At 41.1% G+C, this 23,675-nt stretch overlaps 1 protein-coding gene and 1 long non-coding RNA gene across 4 annotated transcripts in view; one reads left to right on the top strand and one right to left on the bottom strand.

The window, feature by feature from the left end:
* SCAF11 (SR-related CTD associated factor 11) overlaps positions 1–19,819 on the top strand; it is a 31,647-nt gene extending 11,828 nt beyond the window's left edge. Inside the window, exons 6-16 of one of the 3 annotated variants that reach the window (XM_083463292.1) lie at positions 705–772; positions 1,862–1,914; positions 2,419–2,525; positions 3,864–3,950; positions 4,773–4,879; positions 6,259–9,105; positions 10,044–10,387; positions 13,354–13,575; positions 15,155–15,274; positions 15,832–18,469; positions 18,840–19,819. In XM_083463292.1, coding sequence (XP_083319418.1) covers positions 705–772; positions 1,862–1,914; positions 2,419–2,525; positions 3,864–3,950; positions 4,773–4,879; positions 6,259–9,105; positions 10,044–10,387; positions 13,354–13,575; positions 15,155–15,274; positions 15,832–15,960 — 4,084 coding nt within the window. In that variant the 3' untranslated portion in view covers positions 15,961–18,469; positions 18,840–19,819. The remainder of the gene's footprint in view (positions 1–704; positions 773–1,861; positions 1,915–2,418; positions 2,526–3,863; positions 3,951–4,772; positions 4,880–6,258; positions 9,106–10,043; positions 10,388–13,353; positions 13,576–15,154; positions 15,275–15,831; positions 18,470–18,839) is intronic. The other 2 variants (XM_083463293.1, XM_083463294.1) reach the window with 2 other exon arrangements.
* On the bottom strand, positions 19,183–22,131 carry LOC310687926. The gene is made up of 2 exons (XR_014516639.1): positions 22,039–22,131; positions 19,183–19,277 (listed from the first exon to the last, which is right to left on the bottom strand). It is a non-coding gene; the product is annotated as an uncharacterized lncRNA (long non-coding RNA).
* Between the last annotated feature and the right edge of the window lie 1,544 nt (positions 22,132–23,675).

The following is a 23,675-nucleotide window of genomic DNA, read 5'->3' on the forward strand; positions in this document are numbered from 1 at the left end:
GTGCCCCGCAAGACGAAATTAATTCGTTCCGCAAGTTTTGTCGTCTAGCGAATTTTTCGTCTTGCGAATCACGAAATCCCATAGGAATGCATTGAAAATCAATTAATGCGTTCCTATGGTCAAAAAAAGTCCAAACAAAGCCAAATTTGGTACAACAACAGTTTATTAACTGCTCTTTAAAGTCACACATACTGTAAAGAGCAGTTCAAAAATTGAAAGGAAAATAAATTAACTTTATAAACAAAACATGTCTTTGTTTTTAGACAAAGGAAACAAAGTCGCTAGACGTTTTCGTCTTGCGAAGCAAGCCCATAGGGAAATTCGTCTTGCGAGGCAAATCGAAAACGGAAAAACCTTTCGTCTAGCGAGTTTTTTGTCTTGCGAGGCATTCGTCTTGCGAGGTACCACTGTATGACCCTAAATACATAGGCAATATTTAAGACAATTTGCAGAGAAAGGAGCCATTAGATGGCATAGGTTGCTGTCACCCTTTACCAGGATTAATCTTCATATTCTTTGGAGATAAGCAACAGTTTGTTGCTGTACATTTAAGTGTCCAGAGTATCATAGAAGTTTCATTCTTTAGATCTTGGATGTTAAAGATCTTTAGGGTATTTATAGAGGTCATTACTTTAGGGGACCTTGGTCCATCATTAGCACACACTAAATTGCTTGGCATATAACTGTTTTGTATGTGTTTGCAGAAAACATGAAAATGCAGGGAAAGTGCATTTAACAGCAATCTCCTGTAAAGGCTGGAACCAAAAACACAGTAAGTTTGTTTTTGTTTTTGTGTCACTAACTTGGCTTCCCTTTGAAATTTCAAAACTACATGTTGCTAGTGCTTTGGATGTATTTGATATGCTTCTATCAAATTAATGGTTTCTAAGCCAATTTCAGCAGAGCAGAGAAGTATTGCGATGTTATGGGAGATAGGAAACTGCAATAAATCAAATCTAGGCTCCAATCAAAAGTACCTCAGGGGTTCTGATGCTCACTCGTCCAGTATGCCGGTGTTGAGGGGACTGTGTACTATACAGGACTTTTAAAGAGAATTGGCAAACCTTTCCATGCACAAAGAGGTCCTGCTCACATATACACAGACGCACTTGATAAGGTCTGAGCTTAGTAAATAGCGACAAATCAACCAAATAGCTTATTGTGTATTAGCAAGTTTTTAAACTGTGCATTTTTCCTTTGAAGCTCTGTCTCACACCCCCAGCATTTGGGGAACAATTTCTGTGGTCCAGAGCATTCTTTTCATATGATGTTTCCAGAGAACTTCGGTGTGCATGGAAGTGGCCTCTGCTTCCTAACCACAAACCGTGCTTCTCATGTTGGCCCTTAGCTCTTTCGCTGACCCTATCAGAAAAGAGTCATTCCTCCCTAATTGTCAACTAGTAGTCCAGACATAGGGGTGCTTAGATATGTAGCAAGTCACTAATTCTAGGCAAAATAACCAGGATAGGCTTGACAAAAACAGAGTCCTGTGGCACTGTAAAAGCTTAAAGAATTCTAGCATCATCTTGTATACATGAGGTGTGTCAGCAGGAGAATAGTGTGAGCTGAATGTACCTCTGGGTGTACTGAAATAGTTACATAGTTGGCTGGTTTGTAGTCTGTGTTGTGAAATTATATAAAGAATAGACAAATACTGTATCTTATGTGTCCCACTGTTTAGCTTGGGTATATGCTAGTAATTTTCTAATCTGAGTGTGTTTTTCTTCCAAAGGGCTTTTGCAGTAGTAAAATGTTTGTGAAATTCTTACGTTTAAAATGAAATTTAATCTACGTCTAATTGCCTTAATGCTAACGATTATCAGATTAAAGTGAGATTGTGCATTTTTTAATCATTATAAAGGTTCTTCAAACAAAGAAGAAGATAAAAGTTCTATTTCTATGAAGAAAAATAAGGTTTGCTCAATTACTTTTATGTTTAAAGGACTAAAAGTTACTGAATACATTTTTGTTTAAGGCGGCTTTTCCTCAAGTTTGTGCAATGACAGTACAAACTGGGAGTCTCCAGAGTCTTAGGCAGAGATCTTTCCCATCACCTGCTACCTAACCTTTTAAAGTCTGTGCCGAGATAATTTGTTTGAGGTGCTTAATTAAAATGGGGGGGGGGGGAATTAAGGACTTTCTAAATGCAAAGTTTCTCCTCTACTTCTGAGTCCTTCCCTTCCACGCAATCCTAGTTTGTAGACCTAGCAGTGAAAGTGAGTTTTAAGACCTTGTGAAATGTGTTGCATAAATATATTTCTGCCCGTGTCTCAGGGCAGTTTAGATGGCTTCTGCAGTTATATGACTAGAATATAAATCTTCTTTCAAATGTTCTTACATCTGGAACACTTTTTTGCTTTATGAATATTGGATGCAGAGGTTACCACAGTGTTTTACATTTAAAACTTTATTTTGTAGCCCAGAAGACAAACCTGCTCAAGCAGATTTCTCAGAAGTAACTTCTGTGGTAGATTTTCTTCTAATAGTAGCTTCAATGGAGAATCTCCTAATTACCAAAATGAATGGTCAGTATTGAATCTGTTGTTCACAAAGACTATTGTAATACTGTAAAATGTTAATATGACTCATTTGACTTCCTGGGAAAATGGTAGATCTAGATTAACTTTTCCCCCTCACATATAAAACCACTGTAGTAGGATCTACTCCAGCAAAAAAAGAGAAATATGTAATTGAGCCCTTTGCAAATATTCTAGAGCAATTTTTAAAATCTGAACGTCTGTCTCTGTGTAGGGTTTAAATGGCTTTTGTATCTGTTCTTCTTGGAACGTAGAGCCTACAGTGAGTTAAAGCTTTTGTTCCATCTCATTCAGCATTGTCAACCCTGATTGGTAGTGTCTCTCCAAGGTTGCAGTTCTTCCTGGCCTCTAGATACCAGGGATTGAATCTGGGACCTTTGACATGTAAAGCATGATCGCTACCACTGAGCTACGGCCCTTCCTCTCCTAATATGCTATAAGTTGTAAAGAAATAGCTTGATGAGTTCTGGAGCTTTAAGAAATCTTGCATGTGTGCCTCAAATCTGCTGTTTTTAGAATATGAGTGGGTAACTTCTTCTCCATTGTCATGTAGTGTTTCAGCTTTGTGTATGAGCTGAGACCCAATTCAAATATTACATCTCCCTTGAGCACTTTAGGTGACCTAAGGAAGCCAGTGGCTGTGTTTTGTCATAATGCTAAACCATTGGATTGGATTGTATATCAGACTAGGGGTTGTATGCTGCCTCTTCCCTCCCTTACGGTGTGGCAGCAAGGGCAAGATAGGAAGCTTCTGATTTAAGAGTGACTGCAGTTCAGTGTGTTTGAGACCTGAGCAGTAGTTAATCTTATCTGTGGTCATTTGAAACAAGCCAGCTTCATGAACTATGGTTAAAATGGACTTAATGAATGGGCTTGTTTTAATGGACTATAGTTAAGATTAACTGCATTTTGTCTGGGGTTTAGATATTGCAACAAGCTGCATTTTATTTAAAATGGAAACAGAAACTTCTGAAGTCTTCCTTACCGCTATGCCAGAGCAGGAGATGGGTGGTGGCAGGCTGGAGGAAGGAAGCACATGAGCCTTCAGATAGATCAGTTTGTCCTTGTACTGTTCAACTCTCCTGCAGTTTTCTCTATCTGAATGAGACCAGTATCTGTACCTCAACCCATTCATCTGCTGCATAAGGATAATATTGACCCACCCACTTTGTGAGACTATTATTGAGAATTAATATAAAGTGTACATGTATGTCAATTATCTTTTTCCATTCTGGAAATAAGTGCGCATTTGTATCTTAAATCTATCTGCCACCTTGTTAAGCTGCACATCAAGGCCCTAAAATTTATTTCAAATTTATGTTCCAGTATAGAGATCAGCAAAATTGACACAATGATCGGGCATAAGAGAAGAGAGCTGGAGTTGTCATGTTCTGTACTAGCTAGTATGGCAAGGTAAAGCAACCAACTGGTTAAGAACTGTTTTGTTTTGTTTTTAAATGCACTTTGTCACTAGTGAAGCTACAGTCACAATATCTAAAGAACAATAACAACTGGGTTAAGATAAACATTCAATAGTATTTGAAATTGTGTGGTTTTTTAATTTACATATGACTGCACAAAATAAAATACTTATATTTTATGTTGTGAACTGCCCTGTGATCTTCGGATGAAAGGCGGTAAACAAATTTAATATATAATTATAATTATATTAAAATGTGCTTTGCTATATAATAGTTTGGTTCTGTCTACTATTCTGAATCATTAGAATCTCAGTTAAGTAAAGGGTTTGTCTGGTTTCTTGTTTTGCATTCAGAATGCTTAAAACTTAGGATCATCATATTGCTCGTAATAAGAGGGATGCAGTAATAAGAGTGTTTTTGCACTTAAGTCTAGTTATATTTTTTGATTTGTAATGCATAAACTTAACATTAAGGAATATTTGGGACAATGATACTTATAGGCAAATTCATAATCCAGGTGATTAAAAAGCTAGTAATATACATATAGATTTCATTTTGGAAAGCCAAAGCATTTTCTTTTTTCCTATTCCACTTCAGACCTTTTAGAGGAGTCTAAATTATCTAAGCCCAAAAGGACTTTGGCCAAGATAACAAACTTTAAATCCAAGAAGGGAGTCTCAATCCTTCATGTGCTTTTCATTACTATTTATCCAATGGATACAATGTGTTTCTATATGGCCTTATGTGATTCCCCATCACCCCCCAGTAGGATTCTTCCTGTAACTCTTGTTTTTATGTGGGTTAACTTTTACAGAATACCTTCCATGGGCTGTGAAACAGAGATGACAACCTGCTGTCTGGTTTCCACTGCTGTAGTGGGAACTCTTTTTTTGAGAAGTTCTTCGCCTTTGGAAAACTTTGGTAAATTTTTTTTGTAAGTTTTATTTATAGTTCATATAAAGCAACATTTTCATTAATTCCTCCAACTATATTATGTGATTTTCCCTATTTAAATATACATTTTAAGAGTTAATTGTCACATTGGTGCGAAGTAAAACACAAAATAATTTGAAATGTCTAAAGAATGTTCAGATGTAAAGTTGTTTTTTTAACATAATATGGGAGGTGGCTAAGGTAGAATGTGCAGGCCCTAAATTCTTCTCTTATTTTCTCTCTCTACCATGCCCCAGGTTATAGAAATTATTTCACTGGAGGTTATAACATTTCCATGCAGATAGGCTAGGGCTGAACAGATCCTAAATTAAGTTATTCTAAGCATGCCTATAAAATCTAGTCTTTTTGGGGTTATCCTGCTGAACAAATAGATACTTGCAGTTCAGAGGGACTTGAGCTATCTAGTTCTTTTCAATAGATGTATAGATTTCTGTTTATTTTACTATCTTAAACAGAATTCCTGCTTCATAAAACATTTTCCCTACTAGGAATATACAGAATACATATCTGTGCGTTGCACATATGTGCACACAGAAAGAAAGGAGATAAGTTATTTTGAGGAATCATAAGTTCTTTTGAGGTAGTGTGTCTGTACAGTGTTCCTCAGTCTATCCCACTTCTGCCTGTTTATAGTGATTCTATGAACCAGAATAGGAATATAGGATTTAGGGATGACGCAATTTGATGAATGATTCTGCACATATTTGAGCTTCATTCTATTTAAGGGTGGGGACCTGAGAGTTAATGGCTTCATAGAAGAAGCCCATTTTATTTTAGGCTTTAAAGAATGGGGCAGAAATGGGACAGTGAGCATTTGGGGTGAGGATACAAGGGCAAAAAGGGAGAATAGATTTCTAAGGGAGTAGAGACCCCTTCACACCTGAAGCACATTAATACCGGGGCAATGCTGCTGGCTCCAGCTCCTGCCATGCACATGTTGGCATAGGCTTAGCTGTAGCGATCACATAGCAGATGGGTCTTTGCCAATGCATGGATGTACAGGTATGGACAAACTGCAAGCTTGGAGTGATTCATGTGTGAAGATTGCTCAGATAGTGAGCAGCAGCCAAGCCAGTGTTCTTGGTGCTTTGTATATAAAGTAGGCTAATTTAGAAATTTGATCTGAGTTAATTTATTTGAAAGAATAAACTATAAAATAAGACATAACAGGCAAATTGATTCTTGATGAAATGGCAGTAGCCCCAGAATAAAGAAAAAGCCTAGCCAAAGAGGCAAATACTGAATTAAATGTGGACATTTCTAAAATTGAGTAATGTTTGCATTCACCTTACCTCAGTACATTAAACATTCTTTCCTCCTCTTCCTTTAATATATATATATATTAGAGTCTTCAGAAAAGGGGCATGTTGTTACATATGTCCAGGAAGGAGAAGAGAAAAAACAAACTTCTGGTGCAGCTGGCACAAGAGGAACAAGAAGGAAGGTTTCAGATACTACACCTAGAAGAAGATCTGCCCGGAATGCTAAAACTGAAACCTCGAGTCAGTCTCAGAGTTCACCAAAATCCAGCAATTCCGGATGTGAGGCCAGTGGCGATGGTAGCTCATTTTTGAATGCTGCTACTGCAGAATCTGAGAAACTACCTCCAAAGCGGAAGGCTAAAAGAGGAGCTAAGCAGAAGGAACCTGTGGTTAAAAAGAAGCTCAGAAGTTCTGGACGTTATGGAAAACCATCTAGTGACCTATTAGACGATGAATCTGAGACAGAGGTAACAACAGTACTAGATAAAAGCAATCTATCCGACAGTGAAAATACTGCCACTGACCTGAGTCACAAAAATGATGTAGAAACAGAGTCTGCTAATGGCTTGGAAAATTCCAAGGACTGTGTGACATGTCAGGAAGATCCTACAGGAGATGCTGGTGAAGGGCAGGCTACTTTAGACACTGGTTCCTGTGTTCAGGATCCTCCTTTGCTCACCCTAGAGGGAGACACTGAAAAATGTGAAGTAAAGGAAGACACTGAGTTTGAAAATAATGGATGTCCTGCTGCTGAAGAAGTAGATAAAATTTATAGTGCTTCTAGAGAAGATACCTGCAATGATACAGGAGCACTTAGTCATGAGCCTCAGGAATTAGGCAGTCCTATGAATGAATTGCCGGAGAAATTGGAACCCATGGCAACAGCAGATCAGCCTTTGGACAGTCCCGGGAATGAAATCCTGGAGAAAGTCGAAAGTGTGGCAATATCAGATGATATGTTGGCTGATCCTGAAAATGAGTTGCTAGGTGCAACCGAATCTGTGGCAATAGAAGATGAGCCAGCGCCTGATCCTAGAAATGAATTCCTGGGAGACCTTGAACCTTTGTCTGTAGCAGATGAGCCTGTGCCTAGTCCAAGAAATGAATTGTTTGGTGAGTCAGAATCTGTAGCAATAGTAGATGAGATGTTGGAAAGGCATGAAAAGGAAATGCCCGAGAAGACATTAGCTCCTCATTCTTCTGAGGATAAATCACCAGAAGAAATAGGATTTGAGGCAGAAGTCAAGGAGCCGTTGGAAAATACCACAAGCACATTACAGCAGCTTCCAGTGCCATTGGAAATGGAAGGTATGGACACTGTAGAAAAAGAAGTCTGTGTACCCACAGAGAATGAAAAAGATAATGATTTATTAATTACAATTTCTTCAGAGAATACATTCAATCAGGTTTTAGAAGAGACTAGAGGAGATTCTAGAGCCAGTTCATCACCTAAGTTGGAAGACCTTAAACATTTTAGCGAAGACAATAATGAGATAGTAGCTATGGAGTGTGACTCATTTAGCAGTGACCAGAATGAATCTCGGATAGACCAGCCACTAATGAGTGGTAGTGTAGAGCAAGAGGCAACCTCCTTTCCCCTTGAAACTGAAAACTCAGTATCCCTTTCGAGCTCTTCTGACAAGAAAGAAGAAACAGAATGCTCCGCAGAACTTAAAAAAGATAAAAAGACTAGGACTAGAAGATCAAGATTTCATTCTCCATCAACAACTTGGTCACCAGCCAAAAGAGAGGGGAAAAGATCTCAGTCTCCATCTCCCAAGAGGGAGATTGTGGCTGAAAGCAGGATGTCTCGATCTCCTAAAAGGGATGTTTCCAAAGAAGGGCGAAGATCTCTATCACAGTCTCCGAAACGAGATCCTCCAAGAGAAGAGAAGAGATCTCCATCCTGTTCTCCTAAAAGAGAAACTCTGAAGGAAGGGAAAAGATCTATGTCCCAGTCTCCAAAGAGGGATCTTACGAGAGAAGGGAAGAGGTCGCCGTCGTCTTCTCCAAAAAGGGATTCTCTCAGGGAAGGAAGGCGATCTTCTCGGACACGAGCTAAGGAATCCTCTCCAAGGCACAAATGCCGATCTCAGAGTAGGGATAGAGATAGTGAAAAAGATGGGCAAAGAAGAGATCATGAAAGAGATAAGAGTAGGAGGAGATATTCACAGTCACGATCAAGGTCTCGATCTAGGTCAAGATCGAGGACAAGAAGCAAAGGCCCTTCATTCCCTAGAAATGAGAGGGATGGCTATTCACCTCCCAGGTGGAAAGAACGGTGGACAAATGATAGCTGGAGAAGTCCCAGAGGAAATGACAGATATAAAAGAAATGAGCAAGAGAAGCAGACAGAGGGCATGAAAAGAGAGAGGGACAGTTCAAGCAAAGATGCTGACAAGCAATCTTATTCTGACCAGTATAGGAAAGATTATCCAGACTGGGTTATGGAAAGGATAAATTCTGTTCCCGAAACAAGGAGCAGAGAGAGGGACAATTTTAAAAGTCAACCATGGGATGAAAATAGGCAAAATGATTCAGGGCCTCCATGGAACAGAAGCTTTGGATCAGGTTGGAATTCAAATCGCAGCAGAGGTGGCCGTGGCAGAGGTGGCCGTGGCAGAGGCGGCTTTACGTATGGAGACCAGAGTGAAAACCGCTGGCAAACTAAGAAGCCACACTCGGGGAATGCAAATAGTTCCGGAATTGAAAGTTCAAGGTTTCCAGAGCACCAACCATACAAACGTAAGATGGAGCAAGACTTCTCTTTCGATACACCTGCTGATAGGTCTGGGTGGACTTCTGCATCAAGCTGGGCTGTGAGGAAGACTTTACCAGCAGACGTACAGAATTATTATTCCAGAAGAGGAAGAAATTCGTCAAGCCCACAGTCTGCGTGGACAAAGCCAGAAGAAGTAGCACCTGAGCAAGGTATTTATTTTCCCCCTATTAACACATAAATCACTGGTTTGGGATAGAGCGGGCAGACAGTCCCTCTTTTTTTAAAAAAAATTCTAAGAATGCTAGACGGGATGGTTAACTTTAGCTTCTGTGCAACCGTCCCAACTTAAATAATCACAGCCTTGCTCAAATGGCGAAGCCTTCAAAATGGGGTATGTTCCACTTTCCTGTTCACCCACTATAGCACACATGCTTCTCATTTAATGTTGAGTAAAAGTTTGGGTTTTTTTGGTGCCCTTAAAGCTTCAGTACATCTATTCAAAAATTTCTGGTAAAATATTATAACTATTTGTGCTGTACAGTGGATAATAATGTAGCTAGAATGTATCCGCTCAGTACAGCTCTGTGGAAAAGTATTTATGTGGCGCACAAAATAATACTTTTAAGAGTACCCTTTATTGTATGTTAAGTGAATGTCTATGAGGATTGTATTTGACATACCAGATATCCCTCCATAACTGTTTAGCAAAGTAAACAATGGATTGGATCCTAATATCTCGAGAGTGCTGTTCCACTCATCAAAAGGATGCTCCTGAAAATCAGTGAGAGACGATTTTTCACTGATTGACCTTCCCTTCAGCCTCCTCTGCTTTCTTTTCCTGAAAACTGCTCTAGAGGGCTAGATTGCTTCTGGAACAGTATGCTAGGTGGCATTGGACTTAGATCCATTCAACTCTGTAGTCCCATATTTTAGCCTACATTGCAGAGACAGCAAAACAAGAGCATATAAAATAACAAGACCATACTACCACGTGTGCTCTTTTTGGGGAGACAGAGAGAAATCTGGGTTCCAGATTTAAGATGATATTAGATACCATGTATTGACTGCATGCCCTCCACTGTGCTCTGTTTTTTGTAATGCTTTATGGAACTACATGTTTTCAAAATGTCTTTCCCCCATCTGATAGATCCAAACTTCAAAGACCAAGCCAGCCAACAAGGCGAAAGTTCTCAACTACCCATAAACGTGCTGCAACCACAGATGAATGTAATGACACCCGTAAATACGCAACATCAGTCAATGAATATCTTCCCATATCCAATGAGCGTCCCTGGTCCTATTGTGAACATTCAGCACAATCCATTTAGCCTTCCTCCACCGGTGCCCATGCATCTTCATACAGGAGTGCCTCTTGTGCAGGTAGCAGCTTCAGCCAATGTGTCTCAGGGACCACCTCCACCACCACCACCTCCACCACCATCCCAGCAAGTTAACTATGTTGCTTCCCAACTGGATGGAAAGCCGTTGCAGGTATATCCTTTGGTTGTAAAAAAATAAATAAATGTAATTTTAAAACTGACTTTTGGAATAGGGTTCAGTTCTTGTTTTATGTAAATATTATGCATTTGGCTGGAAGTTTTCCTTAAACAATTTAATGCTGCAATTAGATTGACTCGGAAGTCCATTGGGCAGGGGGGGGAATTGGCTTGAATCGTTCTTTAGGAAGTCCATGGAAGGAAAATAATCTGCCCCCTCTTTCACCCTGTACACCATCCACAATTGTTCAGGATGGCCCTCACCTTAAGCCATAAAATATCCCCAGTTAACACTTATCCTTTGTTAGTTAACATTTCTCTTCCGTCATTCTAATGCGGAAAGTATTGCTTTACACATTATTTATACAAAAGGAAGAGAGGAGGAAGAGGAGCTTCAGTTTTTGGCCCTGTTCGTGCATACTGTTGTGTGGCTGTCATGCCATGTGATACGCATCTGTAGCGGGATAGGGTGATAGTTTATGAGTTTCCACATGAGCAAGAACTGCTCCCAGGTTAGGTGCCTGCCCTGCTGTGGAAACATAAAACCTTGGTAATCTTCCCAACCTACCTGGTTGCTGGTTACAGACATCGCTGCTTCAGAGCAGAGTCCCCAGCAGTGTGGATACAGTGACTTTGCAACAATGATAATGTATGAATTTGGCCTAGTTCATATTATTTTTAAAAAGCTTGTATGTAGTCTGGTGAATTTGTTTCGCCATAGTGAAAAAAATCATTGGCAGTAAATTCATACACAGATGGTTTGAGGAGCAGGGGGAGGACAGAAACAGAAATTGTTCACAAAAGACTAAAATCCGAGTGCAGGATAAAAGCCAATCCCATATGTGTGCGTTCACTCAAGTCCTGTTCCAAGAAATACATTTTTGTTTGTGTCTTTATATGGAAGTGATAATCTTCATTGTTAAATTCATTTACATCTCATTTGATATACCCTACTTATAAAAAGGAACATGAGAATATTGGTCATTCTTTGTGGGGTGATCAATTTGTCATTACTTTGAAGAGGTCTGCTTTAAGCTAATATTCCTGGCTTGGGTGGGGTGTCTTTCACATTACAATCAGAATGTTAATCGGGTTCAATTCCAGAAAGCTTAATCAAATTGAAACAAAACCAACACTGAAACAATGTATTAATGAAGAGGGAATTGTGGGGTTGGGGTGAAGAGGGACCTCATTGGGAAGCCCTGACTCAAGAGAACACAGAAGAGTTGCCCAGCCTGCACTCCGCATCTAAACCTGTTGCAATTCTCCATATCCTTGTGAGACTAGGGTGGGTTAGACTTCCTTCCACAACTGAAGAAAACATTCATGTGAAGTCCAGTGTTTGTTCTTCTTTCATGGTGGATGAATAGTCTGTCTTTGGATGATATGAAGCAGGAGAATGGGGAACCCGTATCCCTCAAGATGATGGAGGCATCAACCCCAGCTAGCAAGGCCAATGGTCAGGGAAGATGGGAGTTGTAGTCCAGGAACACAGATTAGCCATTCCTGACTATAAAGCAATATTCCTGGGAGGGGAGCTTTCTTCAAGATCTTGCTCGGTTGCCAAATCTCTGTTGAATTACAAGTACCTATTCGGGCCTCTTCATTTGCTCAACAGATAGCACCTTGTGAAATGCTTGCTGCTGTAATTGGCTACTTTTGGAATCTGCTCCCCCTGCTTCTGTCCTGGATGCTTTCTCATTCTTCCATCGCCATTCTCCAAGCATGGTGTCTGAAGTGAACCAGAGCAGGATTGCAAATACCATATTTTTCGCCCTATAGGGTGCACCGGCCCATAGGGCGCACTTATTTTTTTGGGGGGGGGGAATAAATGGGGAAAAAAGTAATTCCCCCCCCCCCCGAGCCCCAAAGAGCAAAGAAGCCATGACAGCGAGCGGGATGGATCCCGCTAGCTGTCCTGGCTTCGTTTTTAGCCTCGGGGCTGGCGGTCCGGGAGCGAAGGCGAGGTTGCGCTCAACCTCGCCATCGCTCCCGGAGCTTGCGGGGCTGGGGGCAGGGGAAGCCTGAGCTTCCCCTGACCCCAGCCCCCAGAACGGGTCCGGGAGTGATGGCGAGGTTGCGCACCCTTGCCATCGCTCCCGGAGCTTGCTTGCAGGGCTCCCAAGGCTTGCGGAGAGCTTCCTGAAGCCTGGAGAGCGAGAGGGGTTGCTGCGCACCGACGCCTCTCGCTCTCCAGGCTTCAGCAAAAGCCTGCATTCGCCCCATAGGACGCACACACATTTCCCCTTCATTTTTGGAGGGGAAAAAGTGTGTCCTAGAGGGCGAAAAATATGGTAACTGCTACTGAAGGAAGCAGACTCAAGTGCTTACACTTCTTGTGCACTGCTTGCTTTATATAATAGTTGGGCAGCGCTCATATCTTTTATCACAACTGCCTGATCCAAGTGCAAAGCCGGAATGAAGGGCTTCAATCTATTACGGGTGGAAGGAAAGTTTGCATTCCTACGTTTATGGCCACCTATTCTTCTGTGGATTGCTGTGGTGGTTTCATCGGCCCTCCACCCAGCTGTCAGTAGATCACTGAGAGGCTGCCTTCTCACTGGTTCCTTCTGTCTTTACACCTGTCCTGGGCTTTGGCTTCTATCCTAGCTGGCAAATGTATAGGTTTCCTTCTTACATGATGCACAGGAGTTCAGTCTCTCTGTCCGCAGACTGTTGTTTTTCCCCCTTTCCAGTCTGCAGAAAAACCCCTTAGCCTGCATTTTCACACAAATTGCCATGTTACTAAGACTATTGGGTTGCAGAGAAAGGGGAAATGGTCAGTGTCACAAATAGGATGGATTCTGTAGTTAAGGCTAGCCTCAGCTGAGCTGAACGATCTCTTTCCACCTATTAACTATCTCTCAGAAATGTTAGAAACACCCAAGAACTAAAGGTTCAGAGCAGGAGCGTTGGATGCAACTAGTTAACATATTAACTTCTGGTAACTTTTTAAAACAGGCTATTCCTAGTACTTCCCATGTTGCCAACAACATGAGTACAACCCTCTTGCCTGCTCCAACAGCAGCTGCTCTGGGAAGTGTGGAAACGGTTCAGGGACCAAGTTCTGGTAATGCAACATCGTCAAGTAACATCAAATCCTCTAATGCCGCTGTAAAATTGGCTGAAAGCAAAGTAAGTGTAACGGTGGAAGCCAGCGCAGATAGCTCGAAGAAAGACCAGGCAAGTTCAAAGCCAAGAGCAACGTGCATAATTCTGCAATGCTAAAATTGGAGAGAAATAATTATTTACCCTAAGGAAATGGAGAGGATGTCATCTTTCACCTTCCATTTATATCATCTTTTTAGCTTCCCAAGAAATCATAAGGTTTCTTCTGGGGGGGGAATTATAGACTGACCTTGCAAATAAATTCATTCCACCTCATTAGAGATGTCAAATATTTGGAAATATTGAAGCCGTGGGAAAACTTACCAATTTGAAAGGGGGGGGGGATGCAAAGGGTGGGAGCAGTATATATACAATAGTCAAACCTGAACTTGTTTACTGTTTTAACAACATAAAACAGATTTCTTTGAAACTTGAAATATAATACTGGTTCTAGATTCAGATAGGTAGCCATGTTGGTCTGACGCAGTAGAAATATATTTTTTAAATCAAAAAAATGTCCAGTATCACCTTAGGGACCAACTAAGTTTGTTCTTGGTATGAGCTTTCGTGTGCATGCACACTTCTTCAGATACTATATACAGACACGAAAGCTCGTACCAAGGACTAACATAGCTGGTCTCTAAGGTGCTACTGGACAACTTATTTCATATATCTATGAAATTTAAAACTATAAACACCTCAGTTTTGTACAAACAAAACTGCAAACATACCCAGTTGTAGTCCACTTTCTTCTGTGGGTCTTGATTAAAGTTCTCTTCTCACCCAGATTATTTCTGTGAGGCTTTTGCTTCTGACCTTTGTATTCCTCATCAAGGAAGGGCAGCAACTTGCTTGTTTTTCAGTTGGTAGCAATTAAAGTAGACTGTTTCAAGGGAGAGGGTGAAAAGATTGACCACAAAGGAGGCACCAGATCAAAAGGACAGGTGAATCTGGATGCTTCTGGTATCTCCATTCTAGACCATAGGTGACCAGAAGAAGGCAAGCAACAATTCACAAGCAACAAGGTCTTGAATACTCCTCTCAGAAAGGTGGTAGCACCCTCTAGGTGCAGAAGTGCCTCTTGGATTTGATTGTTGTAGACTTTCTCAAGTCAAAAAATAAAATCTTTGAACAATATTTAAAGCTTTCTCAGAGTTCCCCCATAGCGAAAAGTTTTCCATTGGGCTTTCTTTTTCCTGGCCTTCACATCTATACTACCCAATCCATACAAGGGCTAGTTATTTTTTGATTAAAAGAGGAACGGAAGATCCAAATGTTGTGAAAGGTTCCTTGCCTGGTTGCTTTAAAGCAGCTGTTATTTGGTGGCTGTTTACAAGCCTTGTAGACCGCTAGCAATGCTTTATTGAACTCGCCTGTCTGATAATCCTTAGATGATTAAAACTAGAGGTTGCAATGGTATGTTTGCATTGGTACACATCTTGAAAGCAAAAGTAGCCATGTTGGTCCTTTAAAAAACAAAGAAACCCTAAAATCCTTAGTTGAGCAATAGTTTTTGGGACCAACCAAAGTATCACAAAATTGGGGCAAGCTTTCCCGTTCTCCAGAACTGTTCTTCATCTTACACGGTTATTTAAAAAATGCTGGTTGTGTGCCTTTTTCCTAAGTGTAACACTCTTTATCCTAATTTTTCTAGAAACTGCAAATTCAAGAAAGAGCTGCGCAAGAGGTGAAGCTGGCTATTAAGCCTTTCTATCAAAATAAAGATATTACTAAAGAAGAATATAAAGAAATTGTGAGAAAAGCTGTAGATAAAGTAAGTGATACACTATTAATATCAGGCAGCATTTAGCAGTCTGCATTCTTCTAACCTTGAAACCTGTTGAACAGAGGAGGCAGAGGTGAGGCAAAGTGACAGGCTTATTGCTCTGGAGAATAGTTCACACGGGTTTGTTAACGGAGGTGAAATAAGTAGTTATAATTTAAGCTAGTCTTGTTGTGCAATCTTGAACAATTCTTAGTGAACATGATAATAGGCTATGGAGAGAGTGCGGACTCAATATTCAGCTTGTAGTGTCTCTCCCCCCCCCCCCCGCCCCAACTTGAAACCTTTATTGCCAGCCTGCTTTTAGAGCATAAAAAATTGTTCTTGCTTAACTGATGGCCATTAGCAGTCAGGGTGGAGTTGGGGATATTTTCCTACTCCCCTGGGAAACTAGAAAGGCATGATGAAGCTTACTCCCCACCAGATACGCCTTACAAGGGTAGTTTATTGAGATCGTATGTCCCAGTAATTATTTGCTTTTGGTGTGATATTAAGTGGTATGGTTGGTGCCGGTTAACTTAATGGTTGTGTGTTCTATTTTCATGTAGGTCTGTCATAGCAAGAGTGGGGAAGTTAATTCTGCAAAAGTGGCTAATTTGGTAAAAGCTTATGTGGACAAATACAAACATTCGCGGAAGAAAAATCCAGACGAGGCAGCTTTTGCGGAAAGGAAATGAGCGCAGGCTGGAATATGCCATCGAGATGTCTGCAAAGTGCAATTTTGACATGGACTATTAACTAAAAATAGTGGGTTGAAATATGATTTTGATAAAATTATTTTTCGATATAGTGTATAATGTTTTGTTATAAATAAATATAGATCAATGCTGCAACTTCTTTATCCTTTTTGGAAAGGATATGTAAAGAGAAACTAAAAGGAATAAAGGAGAGTGCCCCTCTTATTAGTAATATACAATTGTGTTGAATGCCACATGTACAGCATTTTGGTTCAAACAGTAGTGTATAAACACAGATGTTTGTCAAAATACAGTGACTTGGACAGATATGTACAATATATGTAAATCAGTCAGGGGAAAAATTCAAGGCAGATTTTTCTTTAATCCTCCTGCCAGTGGGCCCCCCCTTTCAATTCCAATTAAATAAAGTGTTTTGCCTCGATTTACAGGCTCAAAATGTGTGTTTAAAAAGCACACTCTTTGTGAATGGAACAACTCACAAAAAAATCTACAGAAGTAAAAGTTGCCCAGAAATTTGGGCATCATTTTCCTATTGTAACACCAAATAAAGGCTATGCTGCTTGTTGTTTTGTGGCTTTTTAGTTCTTGTTTTGAGTTGTTAGATGAAATAAAAGTTCTAAAAGGCATGGTGCAGGCAACCAAAACCACTGCTTCATCCTCAAACTAGTTTTGGGAAATGACCTTTGAGTCCTCCTGTGAGTTTAAAAGATATTCTGTGCTTGATTTTTGTATATGGGCCCTAACTGCCTAACTTCATTTTGTCTTTTTATCTCCCATCACCTTGAGGAAAAACGTTCTGCTTGCTATTAGAGGTGGATTATGTAACCAATAGCCTTAGCCAACACTACCTGTGGCATACCACTGTCAGTTTTGGTCTACTGTAAGCAGCTGCTTGTAGTAGGCATGAGACGTAAAAGCCAAATATAACAAAAATTGTGTCATGACGAAGGCTGCATAATAGTTTGCCATGCTCTTTCCATTCTGACCTCCCACTAGTATATTGCATGAGGCCTAGTCTTTTATTTGAGTTGATCTTTAAAGTGTTACACGATGCATGGTGGTGAAGGTAGTGCAATTGCTAGATAGGGCATTAGTAAGCATAATGCACTTCTACCTGAAATGGCTTGGTTGGACTTGGCATTGATTTTTCCAAAGTGTAGAGAAGTTACCACTGGCTCCTTCAGCAGAAATGAAGAGTTAAGGAAACTAAAGGGGCCTTGGTTTAATAATGCTTTGAAGCAAAGTGCTATTATAGTGCAGTTAATCCTCCCAGGGTTTCATGCTAGCGGCTGTGGTGTGTACATGTGGCACACAGCTGATGATTCAAACCATTTAGCCATGTGTTCCTGAGAGCTGTCCCACTGGTGGCAAACTAAGGAAAACCCAGGGCTGAGTGTGAAAGAAATATGGAGCACAGCTGTGTAAAGAGCTAGTTCACTTTATTTTTCAGACAAGGACTTGTTTGCCTGTATTTTGTGTGTAACTAAAGATAATATTTATCTTGTGGAATCTTTTGTGTGAATATTTCCCCTTCCTTTTTTAAAAAAAACAGTCAAACACTATGCTGTAGAGTTTGTGTTAGACTAGTAGATATTCCAATGATCTTTCAGCCCAGACTGGCTAGCACTTTTTGGAGGAGAAAAAATCATCTCCTGTAGCAAATTGTACCCTACCATTTATGTAACCACACCGTATGTATTTATGCTTACTACATTCTCTCAATTATTGAAGATGGGGTGGGAGTGCATATCTCTCTGCTGTATACCGGCCTAGTGCAAATGTAACGTTGCCTGATATTGGTTGAGCTCAACTTTCGCTTCTCTCCACCTCTTTCCCCCTTCAGACTTGAAGGCTTCCCATTTTGCAGTGCTAATGAGGTTCCATTTGGTATGCACCAAATACATTGCTAAATGTGATTTGCTTCCAACCAGAGATTTGAAACCTCCTCCTAACCATGGCTAGCTAACTTGGTGTAGATATAACAATAGCCAGAGTTAGTTGCTGGGAAGAAGAAGGAGGGTTAGAAAGGAGGGAAAGTCAGAGCCTGAGGCATTGCCAGCTTTAACAATGGTAGAGAGACTGCACGACGTTATCTGCACTGAGCCATATCGTTCTCTCAGGAACTGTTTTTCTTAAGAGTAACTTCATGGCATGAAGGTTTGATACGCCTTCCACATACTTAGGGAATTTGTTTAATATTTCTGTTCTAATACTCCTGGTAGCACAACAGAGGCAGAGTTACGGCGAACCCTGTATTTACTGTTATTTCCAGTCCCAATGAAGAATATTGACTAGTGTTCAGCCTCCATCTGTGTCAGGGCTGATGAACCTGTGGCCCTTCACAGATTGTTGGACTACAAGTCCCATTGCCCCTTACCATTGGCCATGCTGCCTGGGCCGAACGGGAGTTGTCCAATATCTGGAGAGTCACAAGTTCCCCTGCCCTGGTTTACACCAATATTTAAAAATGGCATCTCAAGATATAAAGGTAAAGGTACCCCTGCCCGTACGGGCCAGTCTTGACAGACTCTAGGGTTGTGCACTCATCTCACTCTATAGGCCGGGAGCCAGCGCTGTCCGCAGACACTTCCGGGTCACGTGGCCAGCGTGACAAGCTGCATCTGGCGAGCCAGCGCAGCACACGGAACACCGTTTACCTTCCCGCTGGTAAGCAGTCCCTATTTATCTACTTGCACCTGGGGATGCTTTCGAACTGCTAGGTTGGCAGGCGCTGGGACCGAATGACGGGAGCGCACCCCGCCGCGGGGATTCGAACCACCGACCATGCGATCGGCAAGTCCTAGGCGCTGAGGTTTTACCCATAGCGCCACCCGCGTCCCTTATCTCAAGATATGCAGGCCTTTAAATTATGTGTTCAAAAATGCCAAGCATCACCTATATAGGTATTCTGATCCCACAAGATCAGAATGGGATTGGACTAGATGACCCAACCCAACATCTATGTGATTCTAAGAAAGTACTCATCAGTTGGATTAGGCACTGTATGTGCAGATGGGTGTTGTGTGGCTTCAGAGTGTATCCCGTGGCTGGATGAGCAACTGGAACCATAGCTCTGATTGTTGTGTTAGTGCTCTAAGCATTTATGGTGCCACTCACTTGGTTGACTGCAGGCAAACTGACTGCATCTGGCCTCGCCCACCCACCAGTGACTGGTGTGCCGATGCTGAAATGAAGTGCTACTTACCCACTGGTGTGAAGCGCATGCATAACTGGAATGGGCCTGCTGATTCTCTTGCTCTGGACAAATCAGCTGGGCTTGCTTTCATCTGAAGACACTTGAGAAAATATGTGCTCTTAGATACACGGGCATTTCTTTGTTACATTAAGGCTGCAATCCTACACACACTTACAGGGGAGTAAGGCCTATTGAACTAATTCAGAAAGAGCTTGAGTGGAGATGCGTAGGGTCAGCCTTCAAGAGAGAGTTCTGTAGGCCTGTAGCTGCTGACTGATATCTTGTTAATCTCTTGGTGTTGTCATTTTTCAAGAGTTTCAATAATGCAGAAGCAAACCCAGTGGACTGAAATTACTGAGAAAATTGGTAAGATTAGAACATCATGAAATTGTATTAAGGGGGAGCGGCAGGTGCACTGAGCACTCCATCCAGTCTTTCTGTGTGCATGTGGCTTAAATATGTCTTTTTCTTTTTTTACAAAAATACAAAAAAAAATTAAAAAAAATCAGGAGCACAGTGGCTGATTTAAGTCCAGGCTGTGTGATGTCTGTAGCATAAGGCTGGAATAAAAGTCTACTGAAACAATATTCTAAAGGGTTTTATGTAGTTCAGAATATTTTCTAATAAATTCTTTTGACTAAGTGGAAGGAGTCTGGCTCTTTTTAACCTGTGTTGGTATTTCCCAGTTATTTCCCAACACTTTCCTGGTATCAATGTCAAGTTGACCATTTGGTAGTCATCTTTTCTTTGCTTTTCGAATATGCAGACAATGTTTGACTGCCTCCAGTCTGCATGGTCAAATATAGACAGAGGCTCTGATACTACCTACACCTGCAAACTTAAGGGCAGCTCCTCATGCCCTGGAGATTTGAGTTCATTTAAAGTAGCTAGGTGTTCTCTTACTACCTCTTTTCCTATCTTGGGCTGGAGCTGCCTCCTTAGATCATTTATTCTGTTATGACCAGGTTGGGCATCACTTTTCTTTTGGGTGAAGACAGAGGCAAAGTAGGTGTTGAGCAATTGTATACTGTTCCTTTGTAATTTCCCCTTCCATTTATTGCACATGCCCTTAAATCTCAGCTCATCGGTAAGCTTTTTATGCAGCTACACTGGTTTCTTTAGATGCCTCCGACTTTTCTTTCTTGTTGGAATTGTCTGCATTTGTGCCTTCAATATTTCACCTTTAAGATTAAACTCCCATCCATCTTTGACTCCCTTCTCTTTTGAGTGTTTCTGATCATGGGATCTCCATGGATTCTCACCCAGTGGATCCTTAAGCTTTTTTCTAATCAGTCCTCTTCAAGTCCAGAGTACATGGTGATCAGGCTGGGTGATCCTTTTTGTAACATAGCTGCTAAAAAGTCTCAGTCTCTTGGCTGTCTCTAGCTGAAAGTGCTTAAACCTGAACAGCAATTAATAGGTGTATGGAGAGAATTTTTTTATTGCTATTGTTGTTTCCCAATTCAAACTGCTACCTAACATACGTTCACACAGGTCCTTATGCTGCCTTCTGGGAAAAGTTATTTCAGCTTCTACAACTTGTATGTTGTATAGCCTCACTTATATAATGCTGGCTTTCAGCTGCTAAGCGTATACACACACACAAACACGTTGAACAAGCTTAAAAAATGGTATGGAAATTGTCTAATCTCTTGAAATATCCTAAGAATAATTAAATATGTGCAGCAATAAAAGTCTTTAGATATACTTTTGCCTTCTCTTCACTACTTTCTTCACTGGGTTATAGCATAACAGTTTACATTACACTTTGAAGTAAAATATAATTTATTAAGCACGCTTCTGAAGATTCAGAAATTTAGTTGCTGAGGTGTGACTTCAGACAGAAATAATACTCTATAAAGTTCCGCCTGCCATATACAATCTTTGCAAAGTAAGACAAGTATCTAAAATGTATTATTCAGTAAGAGTAAAATACAAGTGGGAACTTGGAGGAAATGGAACATATTTTAAGCATTGATTGGGCTGTTACGAACTGCTCTTTGCGATATAAGTTTGTGTACAATACACTGTTCTCTGTATTTGAAAACAATAATGCCATGTCCAAGTAACACTTTTAAATTCACTTCAACAGATATAAAAGGAAAATTACATACTGTTTAGAACAGAGGTTTAAGACTGACTGAATTCATGGTTGAATACAGGAGATGACACACCTTATCACACCGAATTGTTTTTAAATTGCATTTTTAATGCTTTTGTTTCTTGTATTTTCTTGTATTCCAATTTGAATTCTATGGAATTACAGTGGCTTTGGCAGCCAGAGCAATCATGAAGTCGTCCCGTCCCCCCCCGGCCCGGCAATTTTCAAGTGGTTCATGAGGGGGAAAGCTCAGGGGCCACTCCTTTAGGAAATAGAATTAAAAGGGTGCTCACCAATAAGAGAGATTACTGGGTGGGTGGTGGGTTATTGGATGCTCTGCTAAAAGAACAGTGTGCCTTACATTGTGACAACACATCACAACTTTGGCCTACCTGAAGGTTAGCTGAGCAATACTGACACACAGGAATTGAACTGCCTGCATCAGAAAAGACAGTGTTTTAGGACTCTAAAGTGCTGTACTGCAGAGAGGCAAGGGTATATACCAACTTTGAGTTGAGGCTACAGGGAAAGCTGCTTAACTCAGCCTCATGCAGAGTCCACTGGCAGAGTTCACAATAGTTTCCCTCCTCAACTCCTAGGATTTCCCATGCATCTTCCACTTAACGTCTCACAGCAGACAAGAAAGTACAATTTTTATGGCAGGGTGGTGGGGGGGAAGGAGGTGAGGTTTGTCGCACAAGACCTCTCACCCAACTGTAGCTGCACAACCTGCATTTGCCAGTATGTGACTGAATCTTACCTGGAAACAGTTGATGGTCTGGAAGCGCCCTAAATAAGAAGGAAATGCAGCATGGAGTTTTGATGGACAACAACGTCGTGTGGAAGCTGCATGCATGAGGAGCCGCGATCCTGCAATGAACACACAAGGAAGCACTCCAGTTGCTGAGAGGGACTGACGTAGCAGCAGAAAAGCCCCGTTAAAAAGTCATATAAATAAGGGAGAGCAAAATTAGAGAAGGAACACAGATCAAAACATCACACATATCGGGAAAGAGGAGTGGGAAGGAAATAAGGTACTGGCCGTTAGAAAACTCCGGATAATAGTGTTGAAGCTCGGATAGCAGCAGTTCTTGAAAGTTGGGAAATAAACGGTAAGGAACTACAGTTGAAAGATACAAAAGTAAGTGCAAAAATAGAGAATTTGTGAAGGGGGGGGGGATACAGTTGCCGAGCTGCAGTACTTAGCGATTTAGAAGAGACAGAATAAATTGTGATTTAGAAAAAAATAGAATTTGTGAGGAAAGCAGGTGGAAGAACTTGATATAGTTTTTAAAAGGTGTTAATTATATGTGCACACATACAAACACTCACATCTCTAACTCAATGCAGTGAGGGTGAGCCAGTAAGTTAGTGTTAAATATAAGTTTAACAACTGCCCCCTCTTTAGACCTGAAATAGGTCTCCAAATAGGTCTTCAAATATGTTGGTTTCATGTGCACAGAAACCTCCCTGCAGTCAGAAACACTTAGGTGATCTCTTAGGTGTTACCAATAATGGTTGTTACCTCATGAGGGGGAAAGCGGGGATGAGGGCTGTTTTGTTGCCCTCAGACTTGTGGAGAGTGAATTTGGGTAGTGAGGGTGCTCTTGTAGTCAAGGAGCTTCCTCATGGCAGTTTATAATGCTTTTTCTAGGTTTCTAAATAACACAGGGAGCCTTTCACTGCATGTTTTCTTCAGCCCTGTAATGAGCGCCTGAAGAATCATCAGAGGAAAACAACATATTATTTTTATAGCACAATAAGGTTTGGGCAAGTTTTCCGAAGAAGCTGTACTCGAGGCAGGCCACTAAACTACGAATAAAACAAATTTATTAAAATGTGGACAGTTCACACGCTAATTTGACTAACAGCATGCTGGAATAAAAGTCTTACTGTTTGCTGGAAGGGGAGGAGGGAATAATTGGTCCAGGGGCACATTTATGAGGAGAATGTTCCAGAATCTTCTGAGCGCCACAGCCGAGGTCTCAGACACCTCAGCACAGGAGGTGAACTATGCCTGAGGTAGCTGTTCAAAGGCTCCTTGAGGCTTTAAAACTTTAAATTGCCTCAAATTGAACTCATAAATGGGACAGCAATGATGCTTGTAACTGAATAAAGTACAAACATTGTCTTGTTCTACTGGCCTTACGCAGCGGCCAATTCCTAGACCAACTGAAGTGTCTGGAGGGTTTTCATGGGCAGCCCCAGGTGGAACACTCAACCAAAACCCGGTCTGAAAGCTATTAGGCCATGAATAACTGAGGCTTCATTTTGATTTCTCCGGCAAGCGCACAGCTAACTAGGTGAAGTTGGCAAAAACAGTTCCCCAGCTGAGCACCCAGAAGGGCTAGATCCAGGGTGGGTGTGAAGTTAAGCTCATTTCAAATTTGGGCACCA

This window comes from Podarcis liolepis (genome assembly GCF_965112155.1).
Source record: "Podarcis liolepis genome assembly, chromosome: 10".
Classification (NCBI taxonomy): domain Eukaryota; kingdom Metazoa; phylum Chordata; class Lepidosauria; order Squamata; family Lacertidae; genus Podarcis; species Podarcis liolepis.